Source organism: Chelonus insularis, unplaced genomic scaffold (genome assembly GCF_013357705.1).
Source record: "Chelonus insularis isolate UGA/USDA-ARS -01 unplaced genomic scaffold, ASM1335770v1 contig_67_pilon, whole genome shotgun sequence".
Lineage (NCBI taxonomy): Eukaryota > Metazoa > Arthropoda > Insecta > Hymenoptera > Braconidae > Chelonus > Chelonus insularis.
The window spans coordinates 303133-325241 of record NW_023276701.1 but is presented as its reverse complement, the minus strand read 5'-3'; the positions used below and the strand labels follow the sequence as shown (position 1 = coordinate 325241).

The 22109-nt window shown below is 30.3% G+C and overlaps 1 protein-coding gene across 5 annotated transcripts in view; it reads left to right on the top strand.

Annotated features, from left to right (window-relative positions):
• The first annotated feature begins 7283 nt into the window (after nucleotides 1-7283).
• The window catches only part of LOC118070765 (solute carrier family 23 member 2), a 33230-nt gene continuing 18404 nt past the window's right edge, over nucleotides 7284-22109 (top strand). For 2 of the 5 annotated variants that reach the window (XM_035089576.1, XM_035089572.1), the window contains exons 1-4: nucleotides 7284-7551; nucleotides 7737-7823; nucleotides 8361-8507; nucleotides 16397-16554. In XM_035089576.1, coding sequence (XP_034945467.1) covers nucleotides 7785-7823; nucleotides 8361-8507; nucleotides 16397-16554 — 344 coding nt within the window. In that variant the 5' untranslated portion in view covers nucleotides 7284-7551; nucleotides 7737-7784. Of the gene's footprint in view, nucleotides 7552-7736; nucleotides 7824-8338; nucleotides 8508-16396; nucleotides 16555-22109 lie in introns of all 5 variants that reach the window. The other 3 variants (XM_035089573.1, XM_035089574.1, XM_035089575.1) reach the window with 3 other exon arrangements.

The following is a 22109-nucleotide window of genomic DNA, read 5'->3' as shown; positions in this document are numbered from 1 at the left end:
TCAGAACTTTCTAAAGCCAAATTAAGAACTTCAGCAAACATACTTTTTTTAAAATTGACCACATTGTTATCAATTTTCCACTGTCTTAAAGTTGTTCGAGACACGTCTTTCAATGTGTAAAATAATGCCACATTAAGTGGTTGAATTATATGAGTGGCATTAGGGTATAATGCTATCAGTTCGATTTAGGTTTTTCGACAAAATTTATATAAAGGCAATGTAAGATGCGATACATGACCATCTACATATAAAATAATTGGAAATGTATATTTATTTTGTTTCAACCATTTAAAAAACACATTTGTAATGTAACTGTAAAAACTTGGTCCATCCATCCAACCGCAATCCGAATTGCCTACACCCCAGCCTTTGGATATTCGTTTTAAAACTTCTTTTTTTGGCGTGTAATAAATTTTTCCTTTTCAAGTATAGTTCAACATAAACAAACTACTTTGTAAGTTCTTCTTCAGTGACTGATGCTCTGGTAGACGTTAAATTTTGAGCCACTCTTATGCTCAAATTCTCATGACGTTTCATTAAAGTATTGTACCAATATTTGCCAGGCCTGTTATTTTTGAATGGAGTTGTCCTTCCCAAACTAGTCAAATATCTTTGGACACAATCTAAAAGCTGTGAAGAGCTTCTGAGGAACTCTCTTCTCAGTCCGACTATACTGAAAGTAGAGTTGGTGGATAGTTCTCCTAAATTCTACGGGCAGCGCTGATGTCGAGAAGCGTCAGAAAAATTGAAACAAGTGGGAGAATAGAAAAAGAGAGAGGGATAAGAAAATTAAAGCGCGACAGTGGTAGATCCGCCCACATCAGTTGAGGCCAGATAGCCTAGAGAAGAAGGTACAGAAAACATGATTTTTGTAGCTTCTAAAATTTGTAACTTTCTTCAACATCACTATTAAGGAATAAAAATTTGCAGACTAATAGGGAACAGCCTGATCTATAATCCTGTCCAATTAAAATGAAACCGCGAATCGACCTCGCGGGCAATAATGTGAGCAATTATATTTTCTGTACCTTTTTCTATATAATTCATGCTCTCATGATTGCCCGCAAGATCTATTCACGATTGTACATTATTTTATAATATTGATATTGAAAAAAGTTACAGATTTTAGAAGGTGAAAAAGCATGGTTTCTGTACCTTCTTCTCTAAAATTGATGCTCTCATAATTACCCGCAAGGTCGATTCACGGTTTTTAATCATTTTATTCAAAAGTACAGCAAGACGGAATGGCTGGACGCTAAAAGGTCAAAGCAGCGCTCGCTATCTGTCCCTTTAGATATTCAAAATAGTCATAGAAATGTATTTCTTTTCTTTATTAACAAATACAAATGTTCAATAGTCGAGTATTGTTAATTTAATCGATGAGTTGGGAATTTTTTCATAAGAGCGTCTCCTTCAAAAGTACAGCGAGACGAAACGCTGGACGCCAAAAGGTCAAATCAGCGTTCGCTAACTGTCCCTTCCAATATTCAATATAGTCATTAAAATTCCATTTTTTTTTATTGATGTTCGCAATCGTCAATTTCTTGTTTTTCTTAAATTACTTTTCTGAACAATTTTTTTTTCTACGCAGGGAGTTGATTTCAAATTATTTTGTATTAAATTCAATTCTATTAGTTTTTCATTTTGCTTCGATTTCGGTCCCTCAGAGGGAACCACTTTCTGTCTTTATGTTCCTTCTCCTCTCAATTATGATGCTCCGCCTTATATGCCCTCTCTTCTTTTTTTTTCGACGCTTCCTGATGCCAGCGCTGCTTGTTGCGTTTCTGTGTACTACTCTACAACTCTACTTTTTGATACTCATTTTGCCTACTTCCCCAACGTCAGTGCGGCCTCCTTATTATATTCTCCATGCGAGTACTATTACCTGTTCCAGAATTTATATGATGTATACTCGGAAACGGGTACGCCATCTAATCCGAGTATACCATATTATTTTTAAATTTAGCGGGTATATTCGGAATTATAATTACTAAGTAAATATCAATAATACTTGCTCAAACGAGTATTCTCATTATTGAGAGATGCAATATTAATTATTTAAAACATTATTTTTATATGAAATATACATTCAGTTTCATTTTTCGGGTTCAAAAAGTTCATACAGCTTACCGCAGCATGTATGTAAATAATGAAAATTTTGCTTCTCTGAAAGGCATAAGTTGAAAGCATATAATTAAAAATTTTAATTACAGTCACTGTGACAAAATGTTGTGCATAGAACACCCAAGAATAGAAATCAATTATTCGTTTTATTGATTGCTTGGATTTCGATTTCATAATTAATATTTTCTAATTAGTTCCACCATGTAATACGAATGTTTATGAAGGTACAAAATTTACACCTTATGAACTTGTCTTTAGAAAAGTAGCACGTGTTCCGAAAAATAAACCGTTGCATAACTTAAATCGTCTACTAATGCATGAAAATTATATAATAGATTTAGTGAAAAGATTAACGAACATATGTAAATTAGCTTGCGAAAATCTAGTAGATTCCAACCCGAGTAAAATTTATTTTTGGGAAAGAGTTCGCACCCAATTCGAATTTCCTAAATTCAAGTCAGGCACCCAATGGGATACCACACTAGGCCCACATTAGGAATATAACGCTAGTGTCTATTGAAATGAAATACTGATTATTAAACATATTTTAATTAAATTTCCGCGAAAATATATATGATCGAATTTGTACCTTGGTGGATTTGAACCTACGATTGCTACCTTGCACGGATCTGAGACCAATGCCATTACCCACTCGGCTATTCATTCAATTAAAAACTATTCTTTATAATAACAATGAACTATTGTTTAAAGAAAAAGAATATCCAAAGGTATTTTTATTATTACAATACTTTGTTTTTGGAATTTGAAGAAAATACTTAATTTAATGTAAATCCTTTATATTGTGACAAATTTATTTTGAATTCATCCTTACAACGTCTTTATTCGTTCTTCAAACATTTTAATGAGGATAATGTAATATGTGCCTAATTTAGATGTAATTTTTGTTAGCTTAATGCGGACCTGATAAACATTTTCTAATAAATGACGAACTACGATATCGTTTTAGTTAAGTTCATAAGGTTGTAATTGGGAAGTTATTGGGAAGTGCGAAATTGGGAAAATTTTATTTCATCCTAAAAATAAATTTATCAAGCATAGGTTGGGAATGCCTAATTTACGCTAACCCATTCAATTCTCAATAAGGGCCCGATAAGTATTTAGGCATGCCTAAAATAAATTCTACTCGGAAAAGAAACGTCAAAGAAATATTATGATAGAAAGACGAAACCTATCGAGTTACATATAGGGGATAATGTTTTCTTAGAAAAAGGTCCAAAGCCTAATGAATTAGGTGATTATTATGATGGATCATTTGAAGTTTTAGAGATATATCTGAATGGAAATTTGAAAATCGTAATTTAAAATAAACCGAAAATAGTTCATTCTGATAGATTAAAAAAGTCGAAAATCACGATGTCTAATGCTTAAAAACAATTAAAGAAGTCAAAAAAACGAATAACCAAGGAGAAGGATCCCGATTATCGAAATTACTTTTCTTCTTTATTTTATTTTTACAGTATAGATATCTCTATTAGACGTTGAGAAATGCAATGTCGAAGACGAAAACGTACAAATAACAAAGGTAAACCTTTTCTTACTGCAAATTAATGAATATGATCGTGTTGAAATAAAACACTGTAAAATTAAAATAAGTAGAATTGTCGATTATTGTAGAATGCATTCTCATGTTTCGGGTGCGGATAACACGTACATGGATTATGTCTAATATGGTACATGGAATTCTGTAGTAGTAATGGGCACTGTTGGTGTTAGTTTATGATCAGTAATAGCCCGAATAAAAACGGATTTTAATCAAATTTATTTACCTCCTAGTTTTAAATGTAGATGTGTACATCCTGAACGAGGACATACTTTCTGGGATCAATTAGCGCGTAGATATTGTTCTATGGCTACATATTCAACATTATATAAAGGGTTAGCTCAAAAATAAGAAACTGAAAAAGAAACAATTTATACAGTTCAGGCGACAGATACTACATTTCCATTAGCTGTAATTAGAGCTGAGGACTCATGCGGTCTCAAATTATTAGAGACTGAGCATCCAAAACTTTTCATGGTTATTGGAACTTCACTCGGTCAAGTAAAAGCTTGTCAGCTCCAAATATTATATTATGATGTAATGATGCATGAGTGTAAGCTGGAGAAAAAGACTCTACAGAACAGCCTAGCTATTGCATCAACCCAGCCCGATTTATTCGCCTATAGATTCATGAAAGGACCTGGATTTATCGCAATCTTGGTCGGATAAGTTATTGATATTGTACAATGTGTTCCAGTTGAAGTAAAGATTCAATGTACAGAAACTTGTTACAACAGAATACCAATATTAAGAAACAATCAAAGTTTTTTCTTCTCACCAAAAACTCATATAATCACAAATCAGGCAGCAAAAATTCTTTTTAATTCGCCACTATTACAATTTTATAGAATTTGACAGACATGGTATAAGTTTATGCCAAAACCGGTCGAAACATTACCACCAATGAGTCTAAAACCAGACTCAAGAATTACTCGAAAAATACAAAAATCTCGTTCATTTGGCAAGTTGCGGATTTAGAAACCATAAGGAATCAGATAATGTTCGCCAGGGAATAGGCAGCAGTATTAGAAACAATTACAGAAAAGGCAACAAGAGGATCAATATTAGATAAGCCGTCAATTTATAATATGCTGGATTAGGAATCGCTAAAAAATAGCTAAGAATGCCTAGGAGAAGACCTGGGGAGGATTTGTTCAACTTGAGATTATCAGTACAGGATTCATTGATGTGTTTATGGTCCTGAACATATGTAAACTAATAGTAGATACCATTGTACATGGTTACACACTTATACCGTACACAAATGGTCATTGAAATTAATAGGAGCTCTCTGGGACTTAATAATATACTTATTGGTTCATTCAGCAAAAGATAATTCAAATGAATATTTTTTGCCAAATGTGAAGATGTTGGATATAAACGTTGAATGCGGAGAAGATGGTACAACAGCTAGAACTAGTTCTCCATTCTATCCAGATATAGATAATCAAAGAGCAGAAATGAAAACTCGAGTATTTGTCAAGTGAATAACTTTCCGCAAAATTGGGCAACTCAACTTTAACTAATTTTCAGAAGGATGTCAAAAAAGCCACCAACGAGCTACCGAAAGGTCTTCGAAACATTGTAAAATAGTTATAAAAGGGTAACTAATCTTATTGTAAATATTTGATTTTAAAAACGTCGTACTTGATTAAATTTTGTCACTCGCACTTCTGTCTAACGCGGGGGGGGGATGAGTGTATATCAAACTTAAGGATTTCGTTAAAATAGAAAAGATTCCGAAGAATAGTTGAGGAAATCATTTTATTGCTTTTGTAAAACCCACGTGGTGAAAAAGCAATAAAACTTTAAAAAAAGAGTACGTAACGTAAGAAGAGCGTTAGCTTTCCAAAAAAGAAAAGGACCATGCGAAGGGACTTGTGCGCACCTGAAGCAAAGGACTTCTAATTATGTCACATTCGCCTAAATAAATACGTAAGGTTTGATGCATCAATCAGTTGTTGAAAAAGTAAGATCGAGATTAGATCGTCGTGGAACATCTCTTAAAATTGTAAGTCTTATTTGTCTTGAACATAGTATTGATAATATTTTAAAGTTTGTCAATTTTTTTATGAAGTTTATTGGATCGTTAAATTATTTTTCAATTAATTCGCGAGTAAAAGTGAATACTGCGCTGACTGAAGTATTAACTAAGGACGAATTAACCATGATACATCTCGAGATGAGTTAAAGAAATCATCTGTCGGTAACGTTTCAATTGTTATTATAATTTTTCAATAATTTTCATTTAATAAATTTTGTTATTGTTTCTATATGAAACACAGGTTTTCACTTTCTCTATCGAAGATCCTCTCATCCCTGTCTATTGGTCGAATGGCTAGGACTAAAAAGAGGAACTTAAAGTCTCTAAGGTTAAGCATATGGTTCACATATTGACACCTTTAAAGAGAAAAAATACATAATACGTGCATATCAGTAGTCCAGAAAAAAATCACATTCCACGTTAAAGTTCTTTTCTATAGTAGACTCGAACCTGTGAGCCCCCGTGAAAAAATACACATGTGAATTTGAGAAGCAGAAGTATCTAGTTACCAGTGAATTTTGATTGTACGTTATGGTTGAGTTGCCATAAGTAATTGTTAAGTTATTGCAAGTAATTATTCACCAGCATACTCCGTGAGCAATGAAATGTATGAAAATTGCCAATTTACTGTTAAATGACTGAATGTTTTCTCATAAATTTCTGAATACACATTCAGCATTTCTTGCACTTACCTGTGTAAAAAATTCTGAAAATTAGAAAAAAAAATTGGAATTTCCTAGAATTCTGAATGATGAAAAATTCTTTATATGTTAAGGGTTTTTCGTTTACAACGAGTTTTTCTTTTTTATTTTATTATGTTGACAGATTTTGGTTGGCTATATGTAAACAAGTAGGAGTTAGAAATATGAGAAACAATTTGTCAAATCGCTTTAGACTTTTAATTTCGGGTATTTTGCTTATTCTTCAACCAATCGTCCTCATCTCGTTTCATTCCATAGATTGTTGTTGCGCGAATATTTTCATGTCAATATTTCCTTATTTTATTTATTTATTTGCCTAAAACTAGTGCACAAAAGTTCATATACTTTATATATCTATATTTTTCCGCTCGAAGCGCCTTAACGCCGATAAAACTATCCATTCCTGAAAGATTATAAAAAAAAATCTAACATATGGACGTACACACATCTAGACGTCTTTTTAAACTTAATTAGTGCATATCTCGATACTTTAAAACACATAAATATCATAAAACTTTAAATTTTGCAAATTGACCTTTTTATAATAACTTTTCAATACGTTTTTACATACAGACACATATATTGAAAAATGGACACACATACATAAATTAATAAAAGTTAAATATTTGTTAATTTATTAATACTCATATTCTTTATGTACAATGGAACATGCCGGTTTCTGCCAATTAACATATATGTAAGAACATTTGTATATTCATATTCAGACGTTTTACCTCCACGTCCTTGAAGAATTTCTCCTTCTCTGCATCTTTATTCTCATGTCGGACATGATATGTGACGCAATAAGATGATTTGTTTTTATATCATTGTTTTAATATGTGACTCACATCAATTGAAATAAAAACTATCAATTCGATATAATTCTAACCTATCATTAGCATTGCTTATAGTGTTAAATCGTCCGACCGTAATCGGAACTAGAAGTTTAATTTTTCAAATTAAAAATTTAGTGTCAGCAATAAACAATGCATTAAAGATGAATGATAAAATCTGAGTTTAAGTTGAAGATTTAAGGTTCAATATAAGTAATCAAATAAAGGAGTTTGAATAGTGAAACGACAGTGTAATAATTTATTTCTTGTTTATTCTGTTAGTATACAGTAAGTCAAAGAAAAATTTCTTAAAATAGACACACTAAGTAAGAGATAAATTGAATCTAAAAATTTGCAATAAATAGTTAATACTTGTTTTAATAATTTAGTATGTAGTATATATTGTATTCTTTTTTAATTTACTCAAGTTAATATAATATAATTTCAATATATGACAATTAAACTATTTTAAGGTGAGAGTCTCAGTGATCCAGATTCCAAGAATAATTGTTTATTTCTTTATGAGTTTTACGAAAATTGGTATGGAGCTTTCTTATATAGTAAGTTACATGAATAATACATTTATTGATCAGCCTTAAAACTTTTAGAAAAGCATCAATTTAATTTTTCGATTTATCGTTTAATTAATTTTTTTATATATTGACATTTTGCGGACTGTTGATATTACGCTTTTATTATCTCAGAATTTTATTCAGTCGTTCACAATATTATTCCAAATTAAAAATATTATTTGTGGCAATAGACACATTGATACATTTGTAACACGAGGTAGTATTAATCTATAAAATAATTAAGCAAACAAGTTTTACTCAGTTTTTTTATGATTGGCGTACATTCCCTTTGTTGTTACGTAAATTGTTATTTAATATCTAGTGCGATGTTTCCCACCTATGTATAACTTGATTTATTTCATTAACATATTTCTTGAATACATGATAACAAGAATAAAAGGAGAATAATTATTCAAGATGTATAGTAAACATACAAATTCATATAAGTTTTCAATAAATTTCTAACTCTATTTTATGGAAAAATAATTAAACGTCTACTACAGATGGCTGTTATTCTCTATTTAGCCAAATGAAACCGTTAATCGGTCGGAGGAACGAACCGTAAATAACTCAGGGATAATTGATAAACAAGAAGATAATCGAGGAAGTACTTTGACTTATAGCATCGATGATGTGCCTCCATGGTATCTTTGCTTATTTATGGCTCTACAGGTATGGATAATAAGAAAATTTTTAATTAGGAATATTAATAAATATTTTTATATAACACAGGTATGATAAACGTAATTCATCATGCCCGTAGAAGGGATCTAATGGGTCACGCTAGTCAGTGAGCTACTTTATTTAGGTCTACTACTATTTATGCACTGCAAAACCAAGTGTTTAAAAACTAAACATTTGAAAGATGAGCAATTTTAAACATCATAAACGAACTATAGTAATATTGTAGTCGATTTTTAAACGCTCTTTGCCATTTACCAAAATGCTTAGTTTATTTATGGTGTTCGATATTGTAAACACTTAGGTGTTTAATCATTAAACACTTGAAGTGATCTATCATCAAACACTTGAATTTTTTCAGATTTTCAGTACAAATTATCAAATTGCAACACTCAGAAATACATAATAAATGCAACCAGGAATGAATATATAAGTAACGTAAACGCTGAGCAAGTGTATGTCCGTTCTTAGCAATTAGGATTGGTGTGAAAAGCACCAAATTTGGATTTATGTTGAATAAATACCTTTAAGAAAAACACAGCAGTAAACGGTCATTTTCGTATGAAGAATGCAGATTAGTCTAGTAGCCAAAAAAAATATCTAAGGAATATTTGTTCAATGAAGACACAAATTTTTTGACGACGGATTGTTATAAAAGTCTCTGAGGAGAGCATTTGTGCCAAATGTTTTCACTCAGAATAAACTATTACTATTATTCAAACAATTTTAAACTTTTAATCCATGCCTTTTTTCCCTTCCATTGCTTACGTAGCGAGAACGGTGATAAATAGGGTAAAAATTAAAGATATTATTTTTGTAGGGAGTCGGATTTTCTACGAAAAATCTCGCAAAGCACCCGTTTATCTGAAACAGGTAAAAAAGTACAACGCTTTAAACGCGGACTTAGAAAACCAATGTTTCGGGCTTTCCAGAGAAAAAAATATAAATTACAGTCAGAAAAAATCGAAGTAATTAAGGCATGTTTAGAATCGCTTTTTTACATTACACAACATGCTATTAAAATTTTTATTGTAATCATTCTTCAATTAGCATTTTCGACAAATGTTTATAAAAATTGTTTACAAAAATTGCTTGAAAATTAGTGAAAAACATTGCTTTATATTTTTCAAATAATGATATGGAAGTTCACTGTGCATTGTAATTGCCCATAGTTATAACTTTACCTTTAAAGTAAGGGTAAAAGTTATAAGAATAGAGTTTTTTGTTTTTTCGGAGCTGAAAATAAAAAGTTTTTAAAAAGTGCGATAGCCATTTTTGAGGAGATGATAAATCTAATCTGCCTTCAGATTGGCATTAAAAGATGCCCTTATATACAAAATATATAGGGGCGGAAAGTTGACAAAAAAAATCACTTTTATAACAATTTGTCGTCAAAAAATTTTTATCATTACTGAACAATCGCTCTTCAGTAATATAGAGCTTAAAATTACGGCCACTGAACTAGATATCAATGAAGAAGAAACTGATAATGCTTTTAGAGTATCACTGAAAAAATTCAGATAAATGCCAGAAATACCGAGCGTAAAATCCAAATCATCGGCAACAAATGTATTTACAGAAAGCCGAAACAGTTAAAGGTTCGATACGTTTCCACCTATTGCAATAATTTCCAAGATTAAAATAGACTAAGCGTCAAAAGTTTTTGTGGTTCTATAATAGACAACGCAATCTTAGTATCCTTTCTTCTGAAGTTTAATTTTTATAAAATCTTGACTTAAAAGCTAAGTAATAAGGTAGATGTCCCATATTACGGGATGTTTAGAGATATCGTAGGTTAAAGTTGATTTATAAATCACTTACAAAAATTCTAATAATGAAAATTGAATTATTATATAAAGTAGTTTCGCAAAATTAGCGTAGAACGTTTTTTTTGTATTTTAGTTTTTAATTTTTAATTTAATGTTAATCGTTAATTTTCGGTAAGCATTGTTGTCTCTAATTCCGTGATAAAAATTTTCTAACAACCTAATTCCGGGACAAGATGTACATAATTCCGTGATATCTTTGTAGAATACATTTTTGCATTAAACAATGAATGAATAAAAATAAATAATACACTTTCAAGTTATATACGTGAATGATTAAGATATATTTTATTTGATAAAATTAAATTTATTTAACTTTTATGTCTACAAAACTCCAATAGAAAAAGAATTAATACATGAAATTTAAAATTAAATAAAAATGTTAAGCTTTTTTCAAAAACACAATTAATAATGGTATTTTTTTCAAAGAAAAGAATATTAACTCATATTTGGCAATATTGAAACCTATCAATATTAGATAATAAATATCTTAAGATTGAGAATAGATATTCTTCAAAGATTAAATAATTTTAAATCTTCTATAAACTGAATATAAACTTCTTCAAATTTTATAACATGACCATAGTAAAGCAATTATTAAGTTAGGATGCTTATAAATTAATTGAAATCAGGTACAGAAAAAACGCCTCTTCTGTTTACTGGAACAGGAGGATTGATTTTTTTTAATACGTAATTGACATCATAATCTAAAACGTCGTCCTTATCAGGCCAACGCCAATTAACTTGTCCATTGACAAAGCCACTCGTAGTCATCGTTCTTATCACATATTTTTGATCATTTTTTTTGTTGATTATTCAAAGCACTTGCCCAGGAAATTTTTCCTCTTCGTAAATTACAACTACATAATCTCCTGATGAGATTGAACTTTTGCATAAGTTGTTGTTATTGTCCTCCTCTTTTTGGTTTGTTTCTTCTTCATCTAAGTTTTCAATTTCAGTTTCTTCCTTCAGTTTTCTTAAATTCTTTACTTTCTTTCCTTTTTCACCTTTCTTAGTTTTTTGTGCTACTAATTGATTAATTTTTTTCTCTTCTCGCTCTTTCTTCCGTTGTTCAGTTTTTGTAACCTTATCCTGTTTTTCTTGATCTAAACCTTTTTGATAATTAATATAATCGTCATGTGACGCAATCGTTGGAGTTATTTTCTTTTTAATATTTTTCTTATTTTTACTAGATATTAGAGTTTCTGGCTAGAAGAAAACATCTTTAAATGGAGACAGAAAATGTGATGGTGGTCCATTATTTAAATTGTGTACTTCGACTATCTCAGACTGAGGTTTGTTTTGTGTTTCTTTAGAAATTATTTGTAATGGAGGCGTCTTAGTCCCCATTGAATCACTTGAACTCAAATATTGTCCTGTAGAACTTGGAGCTACACCATTTTCTTCGATGTTTACACCATTGTTTATTGTGGTATTATGTTCAATTCCAATTATATTATCATTAACTTCATATTGTATTCTTTCATGATATTCAGGATCTTGCACTGTGTTGAAACATTTTTCATCATGAGAGATAAATTCTGATGTACCTGTCGGGTTTATTTCACTAGGTTCATTTCCAATAGCTTTGTTCATATTATTTGTAGTTGTTGAAGTAGAAAAAGGTATCAAAGTGTTATCTTCATTTATGACCATTTCTAGCACTGAAATATCATCATTCGGCCAATCTAAATTTATATCTGTAAGGGTACAATTATTTGCATTTATTGTAGAATCACTTAATTGCATTGAATCTGAATTAACATCAATAGTAGAACATTGATTTCCATAAATTTCTTTAATGTTTTTCCAAAAGTAATACAAATTTTGATCTTCTATATCTCCTTCCCATTCTGCAGGATATTCTTCGAACGCTCGTAATTTTTCTATTTTCGAATTCTGTAAGGAAATTAATAGCACCTTGTGGAGTTGAGTTAATATTGGATGGAATACTTGTTTCAAGACTGGAATTAGTAGAAGAGGATATAAACCGACTATAATCAATAGCATTTGTACCAAATGGGTGAAGCCCACATTTACGGAATCTATTCTTTATTATTTCGTCCTTCAGTGTACGCTCTATAAATTTTTCGAGGATCGGCCCAAACTCTTCTCGTTTCATACGATTACCATTATTTTCTATACGCCAGGAATAAACATCTTTACTCCAAGCGTTCTTTAGACTATGAAAAACTGCTACATCCATTGGTTGCAAAGCGTGAGTAGCATTAGGCAATAAAGCGATTAAAATTATTCCATTGTCTTCCTAAAATTGACATAAGTGGAGAGATAAATGAGAAACATGCCCATCTAAAAACAATGCCACTGGTTTCTGTATTTTTTTTTTTATTAAAAATGGATTGAAAATATTCGCTATATATTCATAAAAATTTTCGCGTGTCATCCAGCCATTTTCGCTTTTACCAATACACCAGGTTGTTGGATATTTTGCAATCAAAGTTGCTGATATTCTTTTGTATGGAAACAATGCTAAAATAGGCATTAATTTTCCAGCTGCAGATGCACTAAGCAACAGTGTGAGACATTCTTTCTTGTCATTTCCTGCTTTATAGTATACAGCTTTTGTGCCTGTTTTAGCCAGAACAGCTTGAACTTTTGGATTTAAATAAAAAGCTGATTCGTCGCAGTTAAATATTCTTGATGGATTCTTTAAGACATCTAAGAGATTATTGTCTTCGAAATATTGTTGCACTCGTAGAAACCATGCTTCCATTTTTTCTTCAGTTGCAGCGACGCGTGCTGTTGTTAAACTCTGACAAACTCGCTTACTGATGTCAGGATGTCTTTTGAGAAAACCTTCAAACCAGTGACGACCAGGCAGTCCATTTTTAAAATTATTTTGTCAGTTAAGCTTCAATATTAATTTATGCACAGAATGTATTAGTAAGTCTTTGGTTATTGGAAAACCCATTCTAGCCATCAACATTATCCACTCAATAATGATAGTTTCTTTATTCATTGTGAGTACTGTTGGAGCTCCTGCAGAGTTTTGTTTCTTGTATTTCTTGCGAAATTTATCATATAATGTTTGACTAGGAAAATTGTAAACTAGTGAAGCTTTGTAGATCGACAATGCTCCAGAGTTTATCTCTTCTACAGCTTTTTTGAAGGTTTCGGCCGTGTATTTTTTTCTAGCCATATTATTCTGTAAAAATAAACAAATAGTTAAATTTACTCACTCTGTAAATAATTTTGAATTATTTCCAATTCAATTATTTCATTGAATGATTTAAAAAATTAAAAAACAATCAATAAACAAAACTTTCATATCATTTTTTGTTATGCTCCCGGAATGAGGTACATGAATAAAAACTTATGGAGTTTATTACGGGACATGATTAAAAAATTAAAAAAAACCCATCCCGTAATTGCATCACAACAATCTGTAATATCTACCGATTCTATTAATATAAAATATAAAAATAGTTTCATTTCCAATTGAATGGGAAAATTAAAAACAACTCGTTCATGTTTTTCTTAATTATGTTATATTCCCGTAATAAGGTTAACCATAAACAAATTTATGAACATAATTGCGGGAATCAGAAAACCACTCGTTTTTATTAAAAATAATAATTAATAGAAAGTGTCAAATGCATCCATATCCATTAATAATATTACGCAAAAAAATGTAAACAACTTACCTATTAATTAAAAAATTTTTAAGATCACCGTGCTGTCACCTTACACTCATCTACAATAAATATGGCTGAAGCGTGGTACGACCATGACCGATCGTTTTCGAAGCTCAAAACAATTTCTGGAGACATTAGGTCCGTTATAAAATCTTATTTTATGGTCAAGATTGAAAATTCCCGTAATTATGTACTACACCGGAATAAGGGACATCTACCTTACTTATCCTTACTATCACTTAAAATCGGTTTTGTCATTATTGTCATTATATTAATTTTTTACTTTCATGATAAATACCCGAAAAATTTGTAATATAACTAATTTTCCCACTTTTTAACTGTTATGGCGGAATATCATTCTTTGGCTAGGCATGCGATAAAGAATTCCGCTTTTATCATGTGATTCGAATCTCCAACTTCGTGGAGGGTATTTCACTTTTCTCACTTGTAGAGAGGGTAATTTGAGGTTATACTTATCGCTCGTCGCTCAAGAAGGAAAAAGTTTATTTATTTTCTATACTTCTTGCTGAAGGGACCCGAGTCGAAAAATTTTTTTGATTTTAACATCGGTTACATTGCTATAATATTTATTTTATATTGGATACATTGCTGAAAAATTTTATTTTACATTGGTAAGCTTATAGTTCCAATAAAAATAATTTAAGCAATGTCAAATTAATATATAACAATACTACCAATGTAAAAATAAGGTTATTAAAAACTTCATTTATAGTCTTGAGTTTATATTGGTTACATTGCTAATCATCTGCAGCGATGTAACTAATATCGAAAAAATATAAAGTAATTTTAGCAATGTATGTACAGGATTTTCTAAAGATTTAAAGACAAATCGTTAATTCACATTAGCTGCATTGCAGATTCCCGAGTCGAATAATTTCAATGGGTCTTACATTGATTACATTGTTATAACATAACTTTTACATTGGATACATTGCTAAAAAATTTTATTTTACATTGCTAAGATCATTCTTACATCGAAAATGGTATAAGCAATGTTAAATTAATATATAGCAATATTAGCAATGTAAGAGTAAGATTATTAAGGTTTTATATGTAGATCTTGAGTTTACATTGGTTACATTGATAATAGTTTCTAGTAATATAACCAATGTCAAAAACGAACATCGTTAACGGATGATTATTGTTTTCATATTTATTTAATTAAATATCCCGTAACAATGGTAATTTATTGTTAACAATATTTTAACTGTTGTTCATAAAATTCAACTGTTTATTAACAGAAAATAAGAAAAAAAATTATAAATCAATGTAACACAGTGACAATCGGTACGCGCGATCTTCAAGTCAAACAACATTTAAGCCGGTAAATATATGGATGGGTGACCGAAAGGGAACACCAAAAATAAAAAAAAGCAATATAACTAATGTCAATACCAATGTAGTTCTAAATTTATTTTTATTTTTTTCATTGTATTATGATTACATTGCTTTTATCATTTTTACATTGCTTCTTTCTTTTCCTTGATAACATTGAATTGGCATTGCTACTACAGAAAAGGGAATTATGCAAAAGATACAATGTTGAAGCAATGTAATCTTAAACATTGAAAATGAAATTTAATTTAAATTATTTTTACATTGGTTGTATTTCTAAAAAGCAATGTAACCAATGTACAACCCATTGTTGACCCTGGGTGTAACGTGGGGCGTCACTCGTGAACTGTATCTGTATTTCTGTTAATTGCCCTGCTATTATTGTGTATTGTATCGAAATCAAATCTCACTTTTCGTCACCATGGGTTAAATCACAAAGTCTTTACAGAGTATCGGGATATAGATCTCACCTTTTTCTAAAAAAAATATATTTAACATACCTTATACATAAATTACTGAGTAAGTTTAGGATGTATTTTTTTTTCTATTTTTGAGTGTTGCTTGTTAATATTTTTTGCATAAAATATTATCGAAACTTTATCCCTCGAGATCGTGTCTTCTTATTTTCAATAAAAACTATCAAAGATTTACAATAAACATTTATATTGTCATATTGATTAGTATGTTAGATTATTTTTCCTACTAGTAATAAGATAAGAGCTTATATTTAATTCTCAAACAGCGGATAATAACCACGTGTATAGTCTCTGCATAGTATTTTTGTTATAAGATGACTGGCGAAAAATTTCTTCGAAAAACTTTACGTAAATCTGATGCCGAGAATTCGCCAAAACTATCCATGGCATTTTTCGAAAAAAAAACAGCAAAATTCAGTATGATTTTCAGAATTATTCTAAAATTCAAATGATGATAAATATTTTTGAGTGTTCTAAATTAGGGAGTTATCCAGATATTCTGTTAACTATAATTTGTGATGTTATTACTATTTTTAATATTAATTATCGTTGTATTACTGTTGTAGCATTATTTGACAATGATTGGAGCAATCGTATCTATTCCGTTCATTTTAACACCTGCTTTATGCATGGCAGAAGATGATCCTACTCGTAGTTATATAATTTCAACGATGATTTTCGTCACAGGGATAGTAACATTCATTCAAACAACTTTTGGTTGTAGGTTAGTAAAAAAATTTATATCTAAGTCAAAGTTAATTGTCGCTATAACTAATGATAAAAATTCATCCATCATAATCTTTTGATTATTTAACTTCAGATTACTGATGAAGAATCGTTTAGAATTCTTCTTCCTTTTTTTAAACTTCTCTGTTCAAACTTATCCTGAATTAGTAATAGACTGAAAAATTTAAAATCCCTAGCGTCTATTATCATGAATAATGTAGAATACCGCATTTCACAGAATCCTGATCATATAAAATAACGAAAAACGTACTTTATTGACCCTTATATTTCTATAAATTATGTATTGCTACGAATATTTATTGCCCCGAAAAATAGTGTTTTGAAAGGATGTGATTCTTACAACTGTGGGTTTCAAATGAAGTTCTTACAAATAAATTTGGCACTATCATGACGATTTTTAGCAGACTACAAGAGAAACAAAAATTTCGTTGTATTTACATAATGGATGGATTTAGTATTATATCCACCATCTTGATTCGAAAAAATAAACATATTATTAAGTTTCAATTATAATGAAAATTTTTTTAGGCATTTTCCTCATCCCTATTTAATTCAAGTCTAAATAATTTTAAATTATTATTAATTTTTAGATACAACTACAAATACTTAGCTCGGGATTTTCTATCTGAGGATATATTTGTGTTATAACAACTTTCTGAATGATTTTTTCTTCATTATAAATTCTGTTGAGTTTAACTGTTTATAAATTGTTATCAGATAGAAAAAATCATCGAAAGTTTTGATAATGCATTTGCGAAATAAAAAAAAATTTGTATATAAATACAAATACCTTGAAAGTATTCAAGTAGATTATTTTTAAATACTTTTACTCAAATGCTTTACAAGCATAAAATCCATTACATACATTTTAATTGATGAATTCATAAATTGTGTAAATCATTTAGATTTACCTAAAAAAAGATTATACTCTAATAATGTGAATCAATAGACTAACTGGTAGTCTAGATCATGAAAGATATTAGCTCAGCCAAATAAAGAATCTTAGATGTGCTGAAAGCGACTTAATTGCTGGTTATCTAATGTTGGTTTAAAGTTGCTGTCAGACATTTTGAAAAAGGCACGGGAATACCCGCAGCTAGCCCGAGGCCGTAAACATACGATTAGGAGTCCGATCTCAATTGGTCAGTTGTACCTACACAGAGAAAAAATTTCAACAAAAATTATGGTTTTTTCACTGTAATCTTGTTGAAAGTCACAAATCTTAGCAAAATTTGAACTGAAGTAGTACAAAAATCAAAATGTCTTCAACAATTTTCAATAAATGTCGAGAAAAATTTTTAATAAACACAACTGTAAAAATTTAAGAACCCATAAAATTTACTAGCGCATGTTTCTTAAATATCCTGAAATGTTAAAATTTAAATTCTATATTTAATTTTGATTTACTCTGAAACTCTTTGAAAATCTCAAAAATTTCACTTTTTATTTTCCTGATTATCGTTTATTTATTCAGAATCACTCTGAAAACTCTATATTTCTAAATTTTTCCTTCTGATTGACTCTGAATCTTTCTGAAAAAGTATGTTCCAATTACGACAACGTTTCAGATTACTTTTCCGAGTTCTTCAGAACAAATATTGAACATTTCTCTGGATGTACGATAGATGAATTTTGTATGTAAGAAAGTTTTGTATTTTATTCAGTTTGTGCATTTAGAAAATATTTAAAATTGTTATAAATTATGTTTTTTGCATTCAAAAATGTCTCATTGAAATATCATATTTTTCTCTCTTTTGAAAAGACATTTTTATATTGAATTTTTTTCTTCATAAAGAAATCAAAAACTGGCTCTGCAGACTAACAGAAAAGTAAAACATACATTTTTTAACAATAGAAAATATTGTTATGAATTTTCAATCAATTATTATATTGATTATTAGAAAACATTTTTGCTCTATAGGACGTAATTTTTATGTGTTTTATAGAATGCATATTTTTTGTGTAATAATCTCTATTTATTGCATTACCAACGTTATATTTTCATTAACATCTTACCGCTGGGATTTACGACATATTAACTGTAACCATAAATTAACTATCGAATGTACTATATGCCATTTTCTCCAATTATTTATAACCACATTAATTCTTTTCATTTCATTCTCCTGATACTAAGAAATTCAAACTTTTCTTGAGAAATACTGTTGAGAAAATCTCAACTTTTGAATTAACCTAACCGTTCAAGGATAGGGATGATTGTGCCAGAACAGAGCAAACGGAAGTCAGGTGTTATAAAAAATATAGAATCTTTATTTTCAGCACTAACAGATACACAACATACACTGTACAACTTTTGTCACTGAATACAAGAAATGAACGTCTTTAGAAATCACTGAATGTCAATTGTAATTACTGAATTTTAATTGAAGGTCTAAAAAGCACTCAACTCGGTGTGTTCGGTATTATTGACCTCCCACACGAGCTCAGCACGCTTTTCGAGTTGAGCAAGAATATGATTGTGCACGTGGAGTTAACCTATCAATGCAATGCAAAATGAATTTAATGAAATTTTTTGAATTTACTATGAAATATCTTGAAATGTTAGTTGATTTTGATTGTAGAATGAAGCTTGAATGTTTCTGGTGATTTAGAATAGTACTAGCACTAATGACTGACTCAAAACTTCAAGATTGTCCGAAAAGCATTAGAATGGCGTGTACACGTGAACGAAAATATTGAAAGAATGGCGACAGGAACTTCATTAGTCAAAATGGACACTGAAAATTAGTCAAATGAATGACTAGATTAAGAAATATTGATTATTTGGTCGATTGGTTATCGATCCAGTCCCAAGATGGCCACCGAAGTTCCTGTCAGCTAGCAAATTCAAACTGAGAATTAATCAATTCTCAACAAATACATACATTTTTAAAAAAATTTTTTTTGTTGCTGATTTTTTCCCATAGATAAAAAGATCATATAGTGATATTTATCATAGTAGCGGGTACTATAGCAACTGTTACGATACCAACAGGTGAGTTTTAGCTGGTATTGATATATTATTAATGATCAGTGAAAAAAATATTTGAGATAGGACTTAGTCAAAACCCGTTCTTAGTGGGTGTCTATGTCGAGGATAGAGACATTCGATGGACAATTTGAGACTTCTGAAATTGATCAAACACGATAAAATTATGGTCAGGAAGAGCCTCAACACACTGTCTAAGAATAGATTTTTTTTTATTTTTATGTTTGGAGCATGTTTTTTTGAATTCGAAAATTTTATTCGATAGCATAGAACATGAGCTCATTGCAATTTTTGTTACAAACATGTTACATAGGAGATTTGCCCTTTCCCGGATGAATGTAAGCTTGGACTCAGCAAGAAGAATATTTTTTGGAGTAAATATTCTGTACTCCGATGCACGTCTAATAGCAGAGAGTTGAATTTTTTATATTTTATCCGCTTTTGCTTTCTGAGTCGGCATGTATATAAAACACCCATAGTCCAACATGGATCGAACAAAACTCCTAGACAAAATTAATAACATTTCAGGGTCAGCACCCCACCAAGTACCACACAAAAATTTTACAATGTTTTAAGATTTATTACTTTTTTTAAGTGTTTCGCATAAATGAGTGTCAAAGGAAATGTCATAGTCAACGAAAATTCCAAGAAAGCTTGCACTAGCACTTGATTTAATAATATCATTAACCTTAATATTAAAATTCCTAGGTTGTATTTTCCTCTTATGGCAATGAACTAATCCTGTCTTATGAGGAACGAGTTCTAGTTCAAGATCGAAGAGATTAGATCTGATAATTTCAATAGCTTTTTCAATTTTTGAAGGTCCTTTCCTAATCGAATTAGAGCTAACAAATAAAGCTATATCATCGAAAAATTAAGAAATTTCGACATTCCCAGGAATATTATTAACAATTTCAGATACTTACAGTAAATATAAAAGAGGACTTAAAACTCCTCCCTGAGGGACACCCTTATTGATAATACGAAACAAAGAAGCATTTTCTTTAGTTAAATGTTTGATAAATTTGATTTGTTTTGTCAGACACACTAATTTTTGCACGTTTGGAAAGAAGAATGTCACTGTCAACGTTATTAAACACCTAAGAAAGCCGCAAATACTCTCCTCACTCAAAAAAGCATTTTAAATAGTTAGTTTGAGATTAGATAATTTATTATAACAAGATTTCCCTCTTCGGAAGCTAGATTGCCTGTGATGAAAAATGCCATTATGTTCAGCCTACTATTGCAACCGGTTTTTAACAAGCGTTTCAAATAACTTGCAAACGCAAGACGTAGGAGTTATAGGTCTGATACTGTCAATTTGGTTTGTCAATAAATTAAAAGAACACTTTCCTCCATTCAAATGGATAGTAGGACGTATTATACATCCCGTTAAAAATATCTAGCAAAATTAGATTAAATTGAATCGGTAGAGCCTCAAGGATTTTGAAATCAATAACATCTAACTCAGGAGAGGAATGATTATTTTTACATTCCAAAGCAATACTAAATCCAGAACAATCAAAATGGGAGTCAAAAAAATAATTAGGCATACACTGAGGTGTTCACTCAGAGTTAGTACTTGACCAGGCTAAACTAATTTTATCTAGGGATATCTTAACTTTATCTCAAGATGAATGGAATCAAATTATTGATTTAGTTGAACCCAATATCTATACTATTTTCATAGGCCATTTTAATTAGCATAGTTAGAGTTGGAATTGTCAAGATACAGACAAGACCGGTGAAAGACTTGATCACAGTGTTGGTAAAAGCAATCTTTTTTTGCTTGATAACAATTTTATTACTCGTGTCAGTTCTAAACATGATTTTAAATCTAACATTGACCAAGCTTTCGCCTCTTGTAATCTTGTCGACAAAATAGAGATCCAAGTGGGAGATGATACCTGGGGATTCGATAGGAAAATCATACTATAAAAAAGAAACCTTCAAACTAAAATCTGTGAACACAAATTGGAGCAAGTTTGGAAAATACCTTAAAGAGGGTTAATGTCAATTTTTCAATTCCAATTACAATAGTCTTCCTGTTGTTGATGAATGTAAATTTTTTTTAATTAGTAACAAATTAAGTCATCTACTCTACGTAATAATAAGTTCAAACCTCGTAAAATAAACAATTCTGTTTTTAAGTGGAATTTAGAGTGTTGCAAAGTTAAAAGATTGAGAAGGACAGCTTTCAGGAAGTGGGATCATACTAATGAGGCAATTGATTTCTATGCGTATAAGAAAGTTTGTGCTGTGGCTAGAAGAATTTTTAGATTAAAAAAAAGATCCGCTTTAGAAAATTTGCTAGTATTATTTCTCATTAAAGCTGTTATTATCGGATTGTAGCCATGACTCCATACAAATAAAGACATCAATATCGTTGAGAAGAGAAGACTCCAGCTTAGCAGTACAGTTGCAGTTACTATGTGCATTCCAAAAAGTTAAACAAATAGGTTTGAATGAGGACATGTTCACTAATTATTATTCACGTTGTCAACACTCGATTCAGAGAGATTCGATGGAGCACTAGCTAAGTC